General features: G+C 36.3%; 1 protein-coding gene across 14 annotated transcripts in view; it reads left to right on the top strand.

Annotated features, from left to right (window-relative positions):
• Nucleotides 1-16862, top strand: part of MYO9A (myosin IXA) — a 324456-nt gene that overhangs the window by 260371 nt on the left and 47223 nt on the right. For all 14 annotated transcript variants that reach the window (XR_011164264.1, XM_069067272.1, XM_069067273.1 and 11 more), the window contains 4 exons: nt 462-685; nt 1353-1469; nt 8595-8783; nt 10071-10118. Coding sequence is in view for 13 of the 14 variants with exons in the window: in XM_069067272.1 (XP_068923373.1) it covers nt 462-685; nt 1353-1469; nt 8595-8783; nt 10071-10118 (578 nt within the window). In the remaining variant the exon portion in view is untranslated. The remainder of the gene's footprint in view (nt 1-461; nt 686-1352; nt 1470-8594; nt 8784-10070; nt 10119-16862) is intronic.

The following is a 16862-nucleotide window of genomic DNA, read 5'->3' as shown; positions in this document are numbered from 1 at the left end:
AAATAGCAAAAGCTAACATTTATATTACACTTAGTAAGCATGTGCCAGGAGCTTTGCCAAATGTTTTACACTTACTATGTCATTTAATCCTTACAGCAACCCTACAAGGTAGGTGTTATTATTTATCCCTCTTTTACGGATGAGGAAATTGAAGCAAACAGAAGTTAAGTGACTTACTCAAGGTCACATAGCTAGTAAGTGCCTGAGGTAAGATTTGAACTCAGGTCTTCCTGAGGTAGTCCGAGTGTTCTACCCACTGATGTAACAAACATCTGCCAATTTTTTCAGTAAGCTAGAAATAATTTAGTTTTTTATAAGTGGGAACCTACCTATATTTCTTGCATACTATGGTAATTGTCGACATGTTTCTAAAAATGCATGAATACAATGAAAATTTCAGGAAACGAGTACAAAGTAACTAACATACTACATTTCATTTGCTACCTTTTTTTGGATTACAGAAATAGGGCCCCATAACCCAACTCCTCCTAGGAGCCCAGACTTGGCTGGAAACTGTAAAAAGGAATTCAAAGAGAACAAAGACCCTTCTCCAAAGGCAAAGCGCAAACGCAGTGTAAAGATAACTAATGTTGCACTAGAGTCTGTCCAGTGGCAAAACGATTCTGTCCCAATCATAACAAGGGCCAGCGACTTGAAGAGCATGGATGAGTTTCTTCTAAAAAAGGTACATTGGTCTCCTAAAAAGTTCACTGACAACAACATGAAGTCTGTATCAAATTAGACACTCCCCAGGGCCCAGTCTACATGGTAGGGTAAGTTAGCTTTGTTAGGGTTTTCACTTGGGTGGAATTTCCCCCACCCAAGTAGATTAGAATACCTCTCTCACTTAGGACATAATCTTCAAGGGCTGCCTGCGATTTCGTGATCTTTCTGCCAGACCTCAGCCAATCCCTGGACATATAAACTGATAAACTGATGCATTTCTATCTTGGTGGGGACCTTACCAGGATTTGTACTTTGATGTAGAACCTGAAAAGCCACATTTACCTGTTCAGCTCTGTGCAACAGTGAGGTGTTAGAATTGGACTTTAATTAAAAACATTGAACAAATTGTTAGAAATGTGAAGGAAACGTAATATCCAGAAGCAAGCATCTTCCTGGTTGGCCAGAGCTTCTCGGTCCCTGGAATTTTCTTTCATTGGTACAGAAAATGAGTAAGCTTCATAGAAATATGTCACTTTGATAAATTAGAGGGTTGGAGCTAATGATAGCTTTGAGATTCTAAAGAGTTAGAGATAACTTATACAATTTCTACCATTGAAATGTAGGGAAGTTTTAGTAACAATACAATTATTATATAAATATGTGCTAATTCTTTCTTTTGTTCCTAGATGAATGACTTGGATAATGAGGACAGCAAGAAGGATACATTAGTGGATGTTATGTTTAAAAAAGCACTGAAAGAATTTCGGCAAAACATCTTTAGCTCTTACTCATCTGCGTTGGCAGTAAGTGACTATTCAGTGAGCAATTTAATAATAATACAACAAATTGAAACATTGGGCTGAAGATACAGAGGTCCAATTGAACCTAGAAGTCTTCAGTCTCTAGAAATCTCTTTTCCTTTATTGGAGAAGATGGGAAAATCCTATTTACTGGCAGAGTAATAGCTTGAACTTTTGAGTTCCTCACATAAAATGTTCTTTTTCAGGTTTGCTTTTTTCTTTTTCTTTTGTAAAGATTGCCTCTCCCTGTTTCGCTTGTTTTGGAAGTACAAGGGCAACTCACAAACCTAATCCCACAAATGATTGGCATGGGTTTGACCTGTCCTGTTTCCATTGTGGGCTGGTCCACAACTTCTTAGGCAACCCAGGTGGCCCCCCTCACTCCTAGACCATATTGATGCCAAACTTACTGCAGAGGCCTGATTAATATAGACCACTGCAGCTCAAAACACCTGAGCTTCAGAGGCCTCAGGCTCCCCACAGGCAAAGAGTTTACCACCATATCCAGCACTTTTTTCCCAAGAGATTACAATCTTCATAGTAACAATTCTGCTTTGCCCAAAATATGAAAACACATGTACCTAAACACCAAATAAAGTAGGAGTTCAGAGTTTAGAAATTATACTAGGTTTTCTCTGAGGAAAAGGAAGGTCGTGGGAAACAATTACTCATATATATATCACTTTAAGTTATGTAAATGCAAATACCATCCCCCTTATTTTAAGGATGAAGAAACTAAAATTCAGAAAGGTTAATTGATTTGCCAGGGTTATGTGACTAATAAGGGCAGCTAGGTGGCATAGTGACTAGAGTGCCAGGCCTGGAATGAGGAAGTCCTGAGTTCAAATGTGACCTCAAATACTGCAAGCTGAGTGACCCTGGGCAAGTCCCTTAATTCTGTTTGCCTCAGTTTCCTCATCTGTCAAATGAGCTTGCGAAGGAAATGACAAACCACTGCAGTATATTTGCCAAGAAAACCCAAAATTGTGATCACAAAAAGTCAGACACAATTGAAAAACAACTGAACAACAACAACAATGGCTAATAAGAAGCAGAGACAGGATTCAGACTCTTGTTTTCTTACTCTAAATCTGGTGCTTTTTCTAGTGTACTGGTTAATGTCAGTATGGCCTTGTAGATTTCCCATGTTCTCATCCGTTTATTTAATTATATTTTATTTTTTCAATTAGCAAAAATCCACCTACTTCTCCTACCCACCCACTCCATCTCATCCCCCCCAGTTGTGATACTGTAACAAAGAAAAACAGAACCTCTTGTTACATATATGTATACTAGAGATACTATATACTGCTACCCTTCAAAGACTAGAAAGAGAGGGGAAATAAGAATTCACTAAGGGAGAAGGGAAATAAAGGTCAGGAAAACTTATTTCACATAATCAGGGTCAGCAAATACATTTACAGATCTAGATATATACTAACATTTTAACATATAGCAATATATCTATGTAAATACAGATTTATGTTTGTCTTCACCATATTGTTGTCATTGTGTTCCTTGTTCTTCTATTTCTGTTCACTTCACTATATATTAGTTCCTACAAATCTTCCCAAGTTTCTCCAAAACCATTCCCTTAATCATTTCTTACAGTCCATTAGATTGTAAGCTTCTATAAGGCAAGTACTGTCTTTTGCCTCTTTTTGTATCCTCAACATTTAGCACAATGCCGGGCACATAGTAGGCACTTAATAAATGTTTATTGGTTGATTGATTACAGTACAACAGAATTCTGTCACATTTCTATACCATAACTTGTTCAGCCATTCCCCAAATTATGGGCATCACCCCTACAGATTCCTATTCTTTGCCACCTCAAAAAGAAATATAAATATTTTTGTATATCCCTAGTTAGAGTTTGTTTTCCTTAAAACTAACTCACCCCTTGATCTACCTTCCCTCTAATTTTCTTTCCTCTTCCTCTCTTTTTCTTCCTATTTCCTGGTTACATGAAATGTCCTTTTGTACCCAACTCTCTGTGTGGTGTTTGTGCACATTCTTCCCTTCTTTGAACAGTTGGCATGAGAGTGAAGTTCAAATGTTAGCTATTTCCCCCACCCCCTCCTATTTGTATTTGAATCTTGTCAAATTAAATAGAGTTAATGAAGAAACTCTTTGCTAGCCATTGAAGATGAAGAGAAACAAACTAATTTTCGCTCTTGCAGGCTGCCTAGCTGATCCATCACCCTCTGGCCATTCCTGGGCTAAGGGTATCAGACTGTCAGGTCTCTAACACACTTCAAACCCTGTAGAAAAGTGCATGAGGAAGGAGCTTGGCTGTATCACTTCCCTCATTCTTAGTCTTCAACCAAAGTTATTTTTAGCCCCCAGCCCAAACTTGAAAACAACGGCAATCCTTAATTTAAAAGCACCTTGCAGGCACTTCGCAAAGTATGTCTTGTGCATCTTGCACACACTAGCATGCTCACTGGAGTTAGCAAAGAGAAAGTGCTGGAAAAGAAACTTAATGCTAGATTCTTTTGCTACTGAGTCTTGAATTTTATGTAATTCCAGATATATTGCTCATTTTTTTAAAATTTTATTTATTTTCTTTGCTTTTTAGAGGGCAGTCGGGGTTAAGTGACTTGCCCAAGGTCACACGGCTAGTTTTTGTGTTAAGTGTCTGAGGCTGGATTTGAATTCAGGTCCTCCTGATTGCAGGGCCAGTGCTGTATTCACTGAGCTACCTAGCCGCCCCCTATTGCTCATTTTTTTTTAAAGGTGGAGGTAAGAATATAAAAAATTTTAGAGTTCTGTGGTATTTCACAATATGAAATCCCTATTTCATTAAAGGGAAAATCTCAAAGAATAGTTGAGGGAGACATTTCACACCCTTGATCTGTAGTAGATTCCTAGGTGCCATTTGCTTGATTTGATAATTTTTACATGATGGCTTAATTATAAACTCTCCAGATTTATTCTGCATTCCTCTGCATAGTATGAGCTTATAGAAATTTATCATATGAGCAGTTACTATGAAGACATTCTTTGAAAAGAATTTACTAACCCTAACTTTTTATTACAAAAACCTAGTAAAGGTTACATCAGAGTTCTTATAAATTATATTTCATGGGAAGTGGAGCCAGGGTTGTGGAGAAAAGGCAGGGAGTTGCCTGAGCTCTCCTCAAAACCCTTCAGAACACCTTTAAATAATGCACTATGGATTTCAGAAAAACCTATCAAGCCTTACATGAACTGATGCTGAGTGAAGTGAGCAGAACCAGGAGAACATTGTACACAGTAACACTAACATTGTGCAATGATCAACTGTGATTGACTTAGCTCTTCTCAGCAATACAACAATCCAAGACAATTCCAAAAGACACAGAATGGAAAATGCTATGCACATCCAGAGAAAGAACTATGCAGTTGGAATGCAGATTGAAGCATACTATTTTTACTTTTTTTTGGTTTTTGCTTGTGACTTTGCACTTTTGTTCTGTTTCTTCTTTCACAGCATGACTAATGTGGAAATATGTTTCTATGACTGCACATATATATCCTATATCAGATTGCTTGCCATGTGGTAGAAGAGGGCAGGGCAAGAGGGAGAAAAAACTTGAAACTCAAGTCATATTTAAAAAATGAGTGTTGAAATTATATGTAATTGGGGGAAGTGGGGGGGATACTATTTACCAGAAGCAAAAAGGAAACAGAAAACAAGAAAAAATTCCTAAAACAAATTCTGGAGAGGCAGAACCCACAAAAGGACAGAGCAAAATAATTTTATAGTCAAAGACAACTTAGAAGGTAAGCAAGAAAGATCTGTCACACCAGGGTGAGAATATAATACAATCCAGTGCATACTGGACAAACACAGACCAGGCTCCCAGCAAACCAGGAGCAGTCCCTGGGAGTGACTGAATCAGCAGCAGCAGTGGCTGTTTCTGGATCTCTCAGCCCACAGATGGTAAGGAGGTTGACTAATTGGTCAGGAGGAAATTGCAGAAATCTCTTTGCTGGCACTGGAGGCAGTATTGTTTTGCTTTCTCCATACTTGGACCTGGGTCACCGCCCTGCGTGGCAGTCCCAGGATGAGGAAGAACACTAGCACACCACAGCAGGGACCCTCATCACAGTTCCAGAGCAGAAAAGAATGCATGTGGTCATAGGCCAGGAGAGTAATAAATAAACCTCTCCTTAGATCATACCGCATTGAAAGAACTGAAACCTTACAGGTCCGTAGAAGTATCTCTGAAAACAGCTGCACAAAATCCCTGAAGCTGGGGACAGTACACCCTCTGCCCTGGAAGCAGAGCTCCACTTTAGCAAAGAGTTGAAAGTCAAAAAATAGTCTGGGAAAATGAGCAAACAACAGAAAAAGAAATTATGATCTTAAAAAGTTACTGTGGGGGCGGCCAGGTGGCTCAGCGAGTAAGAGCACCAGCTCCAGTGTCAGGATGACCTGGGGATCAAATCCAGGCTCAGATACTTAACACCACACCCAGAAATAACTGGCCATGTAACCTTGAGCAAGTTACTTAACCCCAATTGCTTTAAAAAAAAAAAAAAAGCTACTGTGGTGACAAGGAAGATAAAAACACATAGTCAGAAAAAGACAGTCAAAGGTCCTATACCTGAAGGCTCCAAGAAAAATATGAATTGGTCTCAGGTCATGGAAGAGCTCAAAAAGGATTTTGATAATCAAGAGAGATAGAGGAAAACTTGGGAAGAGAAATGTAACTGATAAAAGAAAATCATGAGAAACAAGTCAACAGCTTGGTAAAGGAGACACAAAAAAATACTGAAGAAAATTACAACTTTAAAAACAGACTAGGCCAAATAGTAAAAGAGGTACAAAAGCTCACCGAAGAAAATAAGTCCTTAAAAATTGGATTTGAGCAAGTGTAAGCTAATGACTTTATGAGAAATCAAGAAACAGTGAAAACCAAAAGAATGAAAAAAAAGAAGACAATGTGAAATTTTTCACTGGAAAAACAAACTGACTTGGGAAATAAATCCAGGAGAGGAAATTTTTAAATATTTTACCTGAAAGCCATGATCAAAAAAAGAGCATAGGCATTATCTTTCAAGAAATTATCGAGGAAAACTGCCCTGATATTCTAGAACCAGAGGCTAAAAGAAAAATGGAAATAATCCATTGATCACCTCCTGAAACAGATCCCAAAATGAAAACTCCCAGAAATATTATAGCCAAATTCTAGAGCTTTCAGGCAAAGGAGAAAATATTGCAAGTATCCAGAGAGAAACAGTTCAAGTGTTGTGAAACTAAAGTCAGGATAACACAAGATTTAGCAGCTTCTATATTAAAGGATCAGAGGGCTTAGAATATGATATTCTGAAGGGCAAAGGTGCTAAAATTACAACCAAGAATCACCTACCCAGAAAAACTGAGTATAATCCTTCAGGGGGAAATGGATATTCAATGAAATAGAGGATTTTCAGGCATTCTTGATGAGAAGACCAGAACTGAATAGAAAATTTGACTTTAAAATACATAACTCAAGAGAATCATAAAAGCGTAAACAGGAAAGAGAAATCATAAGGGACTTAATAAGGTTAAGCTGTTTATATTCCTACATGGGAAGCTATTTGGAACTCATAAAAACTTTCTCATTCTTAGGGCAGTTGGAAGGAGTATATATAGAGAGAAGGTACAGGTGTGAGTTGAATATAAAGGGATGATATCTAAAAAAAATTTTAAGGGGTGAGAAAGAGGGATGAACTAAGAGAAAGGGAGAGGGATAAATTATCTCACATAAAGGAGGCAAAGAAAAGCTTCTACAGTGCAAGGGAAGATGGAAAGGTGGCAGGGAACACTTGAACCTTACTCTCATCAGGAATTGGGTCAAAGAGGGAATAACATGTACAATCAATTAGATATAGAAATCTATCTTACCCTACAGGAAAATGGAGGGAAGGTGATAGAAGAGAGGAAGGATTGAGGGAGAGGGTAGTCAGAGGCAAAACACTTTTGAGGAGGGACAGGGTAAAAGGAGAGAGAGAAGAGAAGAAATGGGAGAAGTAGGATGGAGGAAAATACAGTTAGCAATCATAACTGTGAAAAAAAACTTCAAGCGAGTTTGTCTGAGAAAGGCCTCATTTCTCAACTTTATAGAGAACTCTGAGTCAAATTTATAAAAATTAGAGCTACTCCCCAACTAATAAATGATCAAAGGATAATGAACAGTCATTTTCAAGTGAAGTAATCAAAACTATCTATAGCCATATGAAAAAATGCTCTAAATCACTATTGATTGGAGAAATGCAAATTAAAACAATTCTGAGGTAGTGCCTCATATCTATTAGATCAGCTAATAGAACTGGAAAGGAAAATGACACTGGTTGGAGAGGCCTTGGAAAAATTGAGACATTGATGTACTGTTGGTCGAGCTGTGAACTAGTTCAGACATTATGTAGAGTAATTTGGAACTATGCCGAAAGAGTTATAAAACTATGCAAAACCTTTGACCCAGCAATACCAAGGTCTGCATCCCAAAAAAGATAAAAAACAAAAAAGGAAAAGGACCTATATACACAAAAATATTTATAGCAGCTCTTTTCTGGTGGCAGAGAATTGGAAATTGAGAGGATGTCCAGTCATTGGGGAATGGCTGAACACATTTTGGTATATGATTATGTTGTAATACAGTTGTGTTATAAGAACTGATGAGCAAGATGCTCTCAGAAAAACCTGTACTTACATGGACTTATATAAAGTGAAATGAGTAAAACTAGGAGAACATTGTATATAGTAACTATAATATTCTAAGATAAAGAACTGTGAATGACTTAGCTATTCTCAGCAATACAGTGATCCAAGGCAACTCTAAATGGCTTTGATGAACAATACTATCCCTCCCCAGAAAAGAACTTATGGTGTCTGAATACAGATCGAAGCCTATCTTTTACAACATGAATGATATGGAAATATGATTACATGATTAAACATGTGTAGCCTATATCAAATTACTGGTCTTCTTAATGAGGGGCGTGGGGAAGGAAGGAAGGAGAGAATTTGGAACTTAAAATTTTTTAAATGAAGGTTAAAAATAATTTTTACACGTAATTATGGAAAAATTAAATTCTAAATAAATTTTTAAAATTGTATTTCATTAAATCCTCTTTTTGATCCCCTTTCTATATTAGATGGATGAAGGGAAAAGCATTCGGTACAAAGACCTGTATGCCCTGTTTGAGCAGATCCTGGAGAAGACCATGAGACTGGAGCAGCGCGATTGGCGTGAATCCCCAGTCAAAGTCTGGGTCAACACTTTCAAAGTCTTCCTGGATGAGTATGTGACTGAATTCAAGCTGCTAGATTGCATTGCAGCAAAGGTAAACATGACATATTTGAAAAGCAGAGAATGTAACCATGAATGAACTTGTTGACTACTTGTCGGAGTTACTCAAAAGCGTCTAATATTTGTTGCTGTGCCTTTCTCTAAATTCTTTACCTGTATTCAAATATATCATTAAAAAGCGGTCTATCTAGAATATATTATTTCAGCTTCCTCAAGTCTTGCCTTCAGTGAGTTGAAAAAGTTATGGCCAGTCAATATAAGAAGATTTCATTTGAACAATATTTCTGTGCCTTTTGCAAAGCTGTATTTGAAGATAATGCCCATTCCATTACCCACTGTCTTATATATAAAGACCTACGAGATAAATCCTCTTAAGAGTTCAACGCTAGTAAAAAATTTCTTTGTAGATGAATTTGTAGCCTTTGGGCAGAGGGAAAGAAACTTGCAGTACACATAGATGGTAAGGCCTATATAGCCCAGCATCTTTTGTCTTAACTTTCCTATGTGTACAAATTAAATCAACTCTGGTATTTGGTAATAGCTATTTTTCTGTTCCTTTTAGTTGTTCTTTGTTCATTTTTATTTTTAATCAAACTAACCTAACTTACTGAGTTGTTTCAAATCCTTTTTGGAAGTACTTGGAATATAAATCATAAGTAATTGACTCTCTGAAAGATCTTTTTTAAATTAAGATTCAAGTCTGAACTAGTTTGAGAGCATAACTGTTCACTGGTACAGAAAATTCTTCCCTGGATAAACATGTTATTTAGAGATTCCAGGTTTTGTTATAGATTCTGGGGAAGTTGGTCTTCTCACTTGTGCTCTTATTGGGGAGTAATAACTTGTGTATAAAGGGGAGATATTATATATGTAAGCATTGTAGAATTGTATACCTATTGTCATATGCCATATCATAGAGTGGAAAGAGGACTGGCTCCAGAATAAAAGGATCTGGCTTCTAATTTTACTTCTGACATTTATTCCCTGTGTGACCACTGTACTTCCCTAGGCCTCAGTTTCATCATCTTTAAAATGATGGCATTGGATTTGATGGACTCTAAGGTCCCTTCCTGCTCTAGGCCTATGATCCTATTGATTGTCCATGTTTCTAGACAGAATTAAGGTTTTGTGAAGAAAAGTAAGCCATATACTACGAAGTCTAATCTGTGACTTTTATAAGCACTTTTTAACCAGGCTCAAGAATAATAATGGTTTTTAAAGTTGTCTGATTAGAGTCTTAATATGTATACCACATGTAAATCCAAGTATTTGCAAAGAAAGATTATCTTTTTGTCATGTCATTAGTTTATTTCTTTTCTAGGTGCCAAAAACAGAAAGAAAGAAAAGAAGGAAAAAAGAAGCTGATTTTGTAAGTTATCATCTACATATTCTAGTGTGTTGTAAAATGATAATTTAGTTTTTTAAGATTTGATATGCCATTATATTTCAGCTGATATGTTTATAAAATGAATATTTTAGTACCTTGGAATTAATCATTTCCATCCATAGATGTTAAAGTACATGATAGAAACTATCTTTACTTTAATTATTTTATTGTTTTCACAAGTATTTGTTATCTTATAAGGCAGAGATGTCATTCAATAAAAGCTAAAAAGATAAAGGCCATAACTAGCCTCTAATCCTTTTAGAAGTTAGATATTTTATCAATTGAAACAGAAAAAAAGACATAATTAACAACATCTGAACTTTCTATCCTAATGTAGGAATTTTTTAAGCACTCTGCCAGTGGTTACATATATTTTTTAATCTGGAAACTTTTTTTTTTCAAATCACAATGTAAAAAAAGTTAAACATAGACATTTTTTAAAACAAGAACAGAATTGTACATATATTTCCAGTGATGAAATAGCAAGCTTTATAAAAGCTGTGTTTAATATATGAATAAAAGCTGAAATTTGAAGAAGGTAGTTTCTGAGTGTAAAATTTCAGTTGCAGGAAGTCTTCTTTGCCTGAAAATAACTGGTACCAGTAAAAAAAAGCCAGTTAAAGGAAACAATATTTCATAGCAAATAGTGTAGAGAAAAGGTTTCATTGAGACTTTATTTTGAACATTGAAACTAGAAATTATGAAAAATCAATTCATCTTGTATTCTTAATTGCAAATCTTGTGATTATTTCAATAAACAAAGAATGAATCATGTTCATTTTTGGCATGATTTTCCTGCAAGTTATATGATAACACAACATTCTTCACCGATTTCCCTTTGATAGCCCAATCATAGAGTTGTCGTTGCATAAAGCAAATAATAAAAAAATGAGGACTTCATTAGTTTTTCCAGGGAACTTTTTTAAATCCTTTGATGTTTTTATCATTCTTTTTTTGAGGTATCTATCCGTATTGGCAAGCAATATGTTTTTTAGTTTATTTATTTTTAGTTTTCAACATTCAAAGTTTTACATTTTCTCCTCCTCCGTCCCCAAGACGACATGCAATTTGATATAGGCTCTACATATACATTCCTATTAAACATATTTTCACATTAGTCATGTTGTATAGAAGAATTAGAACAAATGGGAGGAACCATGAGAAAGAAAAAAACAAAGTAAAAAAGAAAAGAGTCTGCTTCACGCTGCATTCATACTCCATAGTTCTTTCTCTGGATGTGGATGGAATTTTCCATCATGAGTTCTTTGGAATTGTTTTAGGTCCTTGCATTACTGAGAAGGGCTAAGTCATTCAAAGTCAGTCATCACACACTGTGGCTGTTACTGTGTACACTGTTCTCCTTGTTCTGCTCATTTCACTCAGCATCAGTTCATATAAGTCTTTCCAGGTTTTTCTGAAGTCTACCTGTTCATCATTTCTTATAGCACAGTAGTATTCCATTATATTCATATGCCACAACTTGTTCAGCCATTCCCCAATTGATGGGCATCCCCTTAATTTCCAGTTCTTGGCTGCCACAAAAAGAGCTGCTATAAATATTCTTGCACATGTGGGTCCTTTTCACATTTTTATGATCTCTTTGGGATACAACCTTAGAAGTGGTATTGTTGGGTCAAAGGGTATATGCACATTTTTATAGCTCTTTGGGCATAGTTCCAAATTGTTCTCCAGAATGGTTGAATTAGTTCACAACTCCACGAACCGTGGATTAGTATTCCAATTTTCCCACATCTGTTCCAACATTTATAATTTTCCTGTTTTGTCATGTTAGCCAATCTGATACGTGTGATGTGGTACCTCAGAGTTGTTTTGATTTGCATTTCTCTAATCAAAAGTGATTTAGAACATTTTTTCATATGACTATAGATAGCTTTAATTTCTTCTTCTGAAAACTGCCTGTTCAGATCTTTTGAACATTTATCAACTAGGGAATGACTTGCATTCTTAAAAATTTTACTCAGTTCTGTATATATTTTATTTTTTTTATTAAATTATTTATTTTTAGTTTTCAACATTCACTTCCATAAGTTTTAAATTTTTTCCCCCTCCCTCCACAAGTGGCTTGCAATCTGATATGGGCTTTACACATACATACATTCCTATTAAACACATTTTCACATTAGTCTTTTTGCATAGAAGAATTATAAAGAATGGAGAAAACCATGAGAAAGGGGGGGAAAAAAACAAAAAAGAAAATAGTCCGCTTTGTTCTGCATTCTGACTCCATAGTTCTTCCTCTGGATGTGGCTGGCATTTTCCATCATTTGGAATTGTTTTAGGTCCTTGCATTGCTGAGGAGGGCTAAATCTATCAAAGCTGGTCATTGCACAGTGTTTCTGTTACTGTGTACAGTGTTTCCCTGGTTCTGCTCACTTCACTTAGCATCAGTTCATATACGTCTTTCTAGGTTTTTCTGAAGTCCACCTGTTCATCATTTCTTATAGCACGGTGGTATTCCATTACATTCATATACCACAACTTGTTTATCCAATTCCCAATTGATGGGTATCCCCTCAATTTCCAGTTCTTGGCCACCACAAAAAGGGCTGCTATAAATAGTTTTATACATTTTTCCATTTTTATGATCTCCTTGGGATACAGCCCTAGAAGTTGTATTGCTGGGTCAAAGGGTATGCACATTTTTATAGCTCTTTGGGCATAGTTCCAAATTGCCCCCCAGAATAGTTGGATCAGCTCACAGCTTCACCGACAATGAATTAGTGTTCCAACTTTCCCACATCTTCTCCAACATTTATCATTTTGTTTTTTGCCATGTTAGCCAATCTGATAGGTATTGTTTTGATTTGCATCTCTTTAATCAAAAGTGACTTAAAAGCATTTTTTCATGTGACTGTAGAGAGCTTTAATTTCTTCTTCTGAAAACTGCCTGTTCATATCCTTTGACCATTTATCAATTTGGGAATGACTTATATTCTTGTAAATTTGACTCAGTTCTCTATATATTTTAGAAATGAGGCCTTTATCAGAGACACTGGTTGTAAAAATTCTTTACCAGTTTTCTGCTTCCCTCCTACTCTTGGTTGCATTGGATTTATTTGTGCAAAAACTTTTCAATTTAATGTAATCAAAATTATCCATTTTGCATTTCATAATGTTCTCTGTATCTCTTGATGTTGGACTTTGTTAATAATATGTAGAAATGCCAGTGATTTGTGTGGGTTTATTTTGTATCCTGCAACTTTGCTAAAGTTGTTCATTATTTCAAGTAGTTTTTTACTTGATTCTCTAGGATTCTTTGTGTATATCATCATATCACCTGCAAAGAGTGGTAACTTAGTTTCCATTTCTTTACCTATTCTAATTCCTTCAATTTCTTTTTCTTCTCTTATTGCTAAAGCTAACTTTTCTAATACCATATTGAGTAACAGTGATGATAATGGACATTCTTGTTCACCCCCAATCTTATTGGAAATGCATCTAGCTTATTCCCACGACAAAATACCTGCTGATGGTTTTGAGTAGAATCTACTTATCATTTTAAGGAAGGCTCCTTTTATTCCTGTGCTTTCTAGTATTTTTAATAGGAAGGGGTGTTACATTTTGCCAAAAGTTTTTTCAGCATCTATTGAGATACAGTTGCTGTTAGTTTTGTTGTTGATAAGATCAGTTATGCTGATAGTTTTCCAAATATTGAACCAACCCTGCATTTCTGGTATAAATCCTACCTGATCAAAATGTATTATTCTCATGATAAGTTGCTGTGATCTTTTTGCTAATATTTTATTTAAAATTTTTGCACCTATATTCATTAGGGAAATTGGTCTATAATCTTCTTTCTTTGTTTTGACTCTTCCTGGATTAGGTATCAGTACCATAATTGTATCATAAAAAAAATTTGGTAGGACTCCTTCACCAGTGTTCCCAAATAGTCTATATAGTATTGGAATTAATTGTTCTTTAAATGTTTGATTGAATTCTCTTATAAATCCTTCTGGCCCTGGAGATTTTTTTCCTATGGAGTTCATTGATGGCTTGCAATTTCTTTTTCTGAGATGGGGCTATTTAAGTATTTTACTTCCTCTTCTGTTAATCTGGGCAATTTATATTTTTGTAAACATTCATCCATTTCACTAAGATTGTCAAATTTATTGGCATAATAGTTTGGGCAATATAGTTTCTAATTATTTTTTTAATTTCCTCTTCATTTGTGGTGGATTCACCCTTTTTATTTTTGATACTGGTAATTTGGTTTTCTTTCTTTTTTAAAATCAAATTAACCAAAGGTTTATCTATTTTATTGTTTTTTTTTTTCATAAAGCCAGCTCTTAGTTTTATTTATTAGTTCAATAGGAGGTTTTTTTTTTGTTGTTGTTGTTTTCTTTTTGGAGGGCCATTGGGGTTAAGTGACTTGCCCAAGGTTACACGGCTAGTTTTTGTGTTAAGTGTCTGAGGTCGGATTTGAACTCAAGTCCTCCTGACTCTGGGTCCAGTGCTCTATTCACTGTGCCACCTAGATGCCCAATAGTTTTCTTAATTTCAATTTTATTAATCTTTCCTTTGGTTTTTAGTATTTCTGATTTGGTTCTTAATTGAGGATTTTTGATTTGTTCTTTTTCTAGCTTTTTCAATTGCATGCCCAATTCATTTATCTCTTCTTTCTCTGTTTTTTATTGCATCATGATCTGGAAAGGATTTGTTTAATATTTCTGCCTTTCTGCTTTGGATCGTGAGGTATTTATGTCCTTGTACATGGTCAGTTTTTGTGTATGTGCCATGTACCACTGAGAAAAAAAGTATATTCCTTTCTAGCCCCATTCAGTTTTCTCCAGAGTTCTTCCATATCTACCTTTTCTAAAATTCTATTCACCTCCTTAACTAATTGTTTATTTTGAGGTTAGATTTATCAAGTTCGGAGAGGGGGAGGTTGAAGGCCCCCAGTTGTATAGTTTCACTGTCTGTTTCTTCCTGTAACTCCCCTAATTTCTCCTCTAAAATTTTGATATTATTCCATTTGGTACATATATGTGTATTAATGATATTACTTCATTGGCTATGGTGCCTTTTAGCAGGATATAGTTTCCTTCCTTTTCTCTTTTAATTATATCTATTTTTGCTTTGCTTTGTCTAAGATTAGGATTGCTACCTTTGCTTTTTTTACTTCAACTGAAGCATAATATATTCTACGCCAGCCTTTTACCTTTACCCTGTGTTTATCCCCCTGTTTCAAATGTGTTTCTTGTAAACAACATATTGTAGGATTATGGTTTTTAATCCATTCTGCTATCTGTTTCCATTTCATGGGAGAGTTCATCACATTCACATTCACAGTTATGATTACTGTCTTTGTCTTTCTCTCCATCCTGTCCCCCCCACCCCATTTATGCTTTTGTTTTTCCCTTTCCCTCCTCAAAAGAGTTTTGCTTTTGACCAGTGCCTCCCTCAGTCTTCCCTCCCTTCTGTCAGCCCCACTCCCTTTTCTTTCCCTTTTCCCTTACAACTTCTTTCCTCCCTTCTAACCACCCCTCCCTTATTTTTCCCCTTTCCCCTCCTGCTGCCTGTAGGGCAAGTTAGAATTTTTTTTACCTGAGTCTGTTAATTCCCTCCTTGAACCAGATCAGATGAGAGTAAATTTCAAATACTCATCTCCTTCCCTTCTTTCCCTCTACTATAATATGTTTTTATGCCTCTTCATGTGATGTAATTTACTATTTTCTGCCTTTTCCTTTCCTCTTCTACCATTACAATCCCTTTTCACCCATTAGATTTTTTATCATCACATCAGTTAGTTTATGCCACACCCACTGCCTATGTATATCCCTTTAAATGTCATAATAAAAATAATAATTCTCTAGATTTGTAAGTATCATCTTCCCATGTAGGGATGCAAACAGTTTGCCCTTATTGAATAGCATGTTGTTTTTCTTTCCTGTTTACATTTTTATGCCTCTTTCAAGTCTTGTATTTAAAGACCAAATTTTCCATTGAGCTGTTATCTTTTTTATCAGGAAGGTCTGGAAGTTTACTATTTCGTTGAATTGTTCATTTTCTTCTACCTCTCTAATCTGACTTTTAAAATCCTTCTCGAGCTCTTCCAAGGAAGCTTTTTGAGCTTGAGACCAGCTCCTATTCCCCTTTGAGGTTTCAGATGTGGGTATAGTGATAATATTGTCCTCTTCTGAATTTTTGTTTTGATCTTCCCTGTCCCCATAGTAAGAATCTATGGTCTTTGCTTTTCTAAATTGCTTTGGGGGGGGGGGGGGCGGCTTGCCTTTTTCTTGGCTTTTAAAGTGGATCTCTGTTTCTGGGGCACAGGGGCTCGGTCCCATGCTTCTTGTGCTGGAGGCCAGGAGCCTGGTAACTGACTTTGTGTGCTAGACCCTCAGGTTCTGGTAGCTGGAAGCTGTATAAAGCTGTAGCTTACCTGGTGCTGGAGCTGACTAGGGTGTGCTGAGGCTAGGTGAGGTCTTTCTGTTTTTCTCCAGGGTTACACTGAAGTTTGCAGCATAAGTTGTGGGGGAGGGGTGATCTGGCCAGTGGAGCTCTTCTCTTCCCCAAGGGCTGTGCTAGAGCACAGGTAGGCTCAGGCGATGGTAGAAGCCTATCCACAGTATAAGTGGTAAATCCGTGTGCTGGTGTCTGCCAATTCCCCTGGCTGTGCAAAGGCATGCAAGGGGTCCTAGTGTTGGCACTTGCCAGCTCCACCACCTTGGGGCTCATGATCTCCTGCTGGTTTGCTGAGGTGGG

Source organism: Petaurus breviceps, unplaced genomic scaffold (genome assembly GCF_028583685.1).
Source record: "Petaurus breviceps papuanus isolate PSGF00001 unplaced genomic scaffold, PetGlider_PUasm1.0 90740, whole genome shotgun sequence".
Lineage (NCBI taxonomy): Eukaryota > Metazoa > Chordata > Mammalia > Diprotodontia > Petauridae > Petaurus > Petaurus breviceps.
The sequence above is the reverse complement of the archived record's forward strand: the minus strand, read 5'-3'. Positions and strand labels throughout refer to the sequence as shown.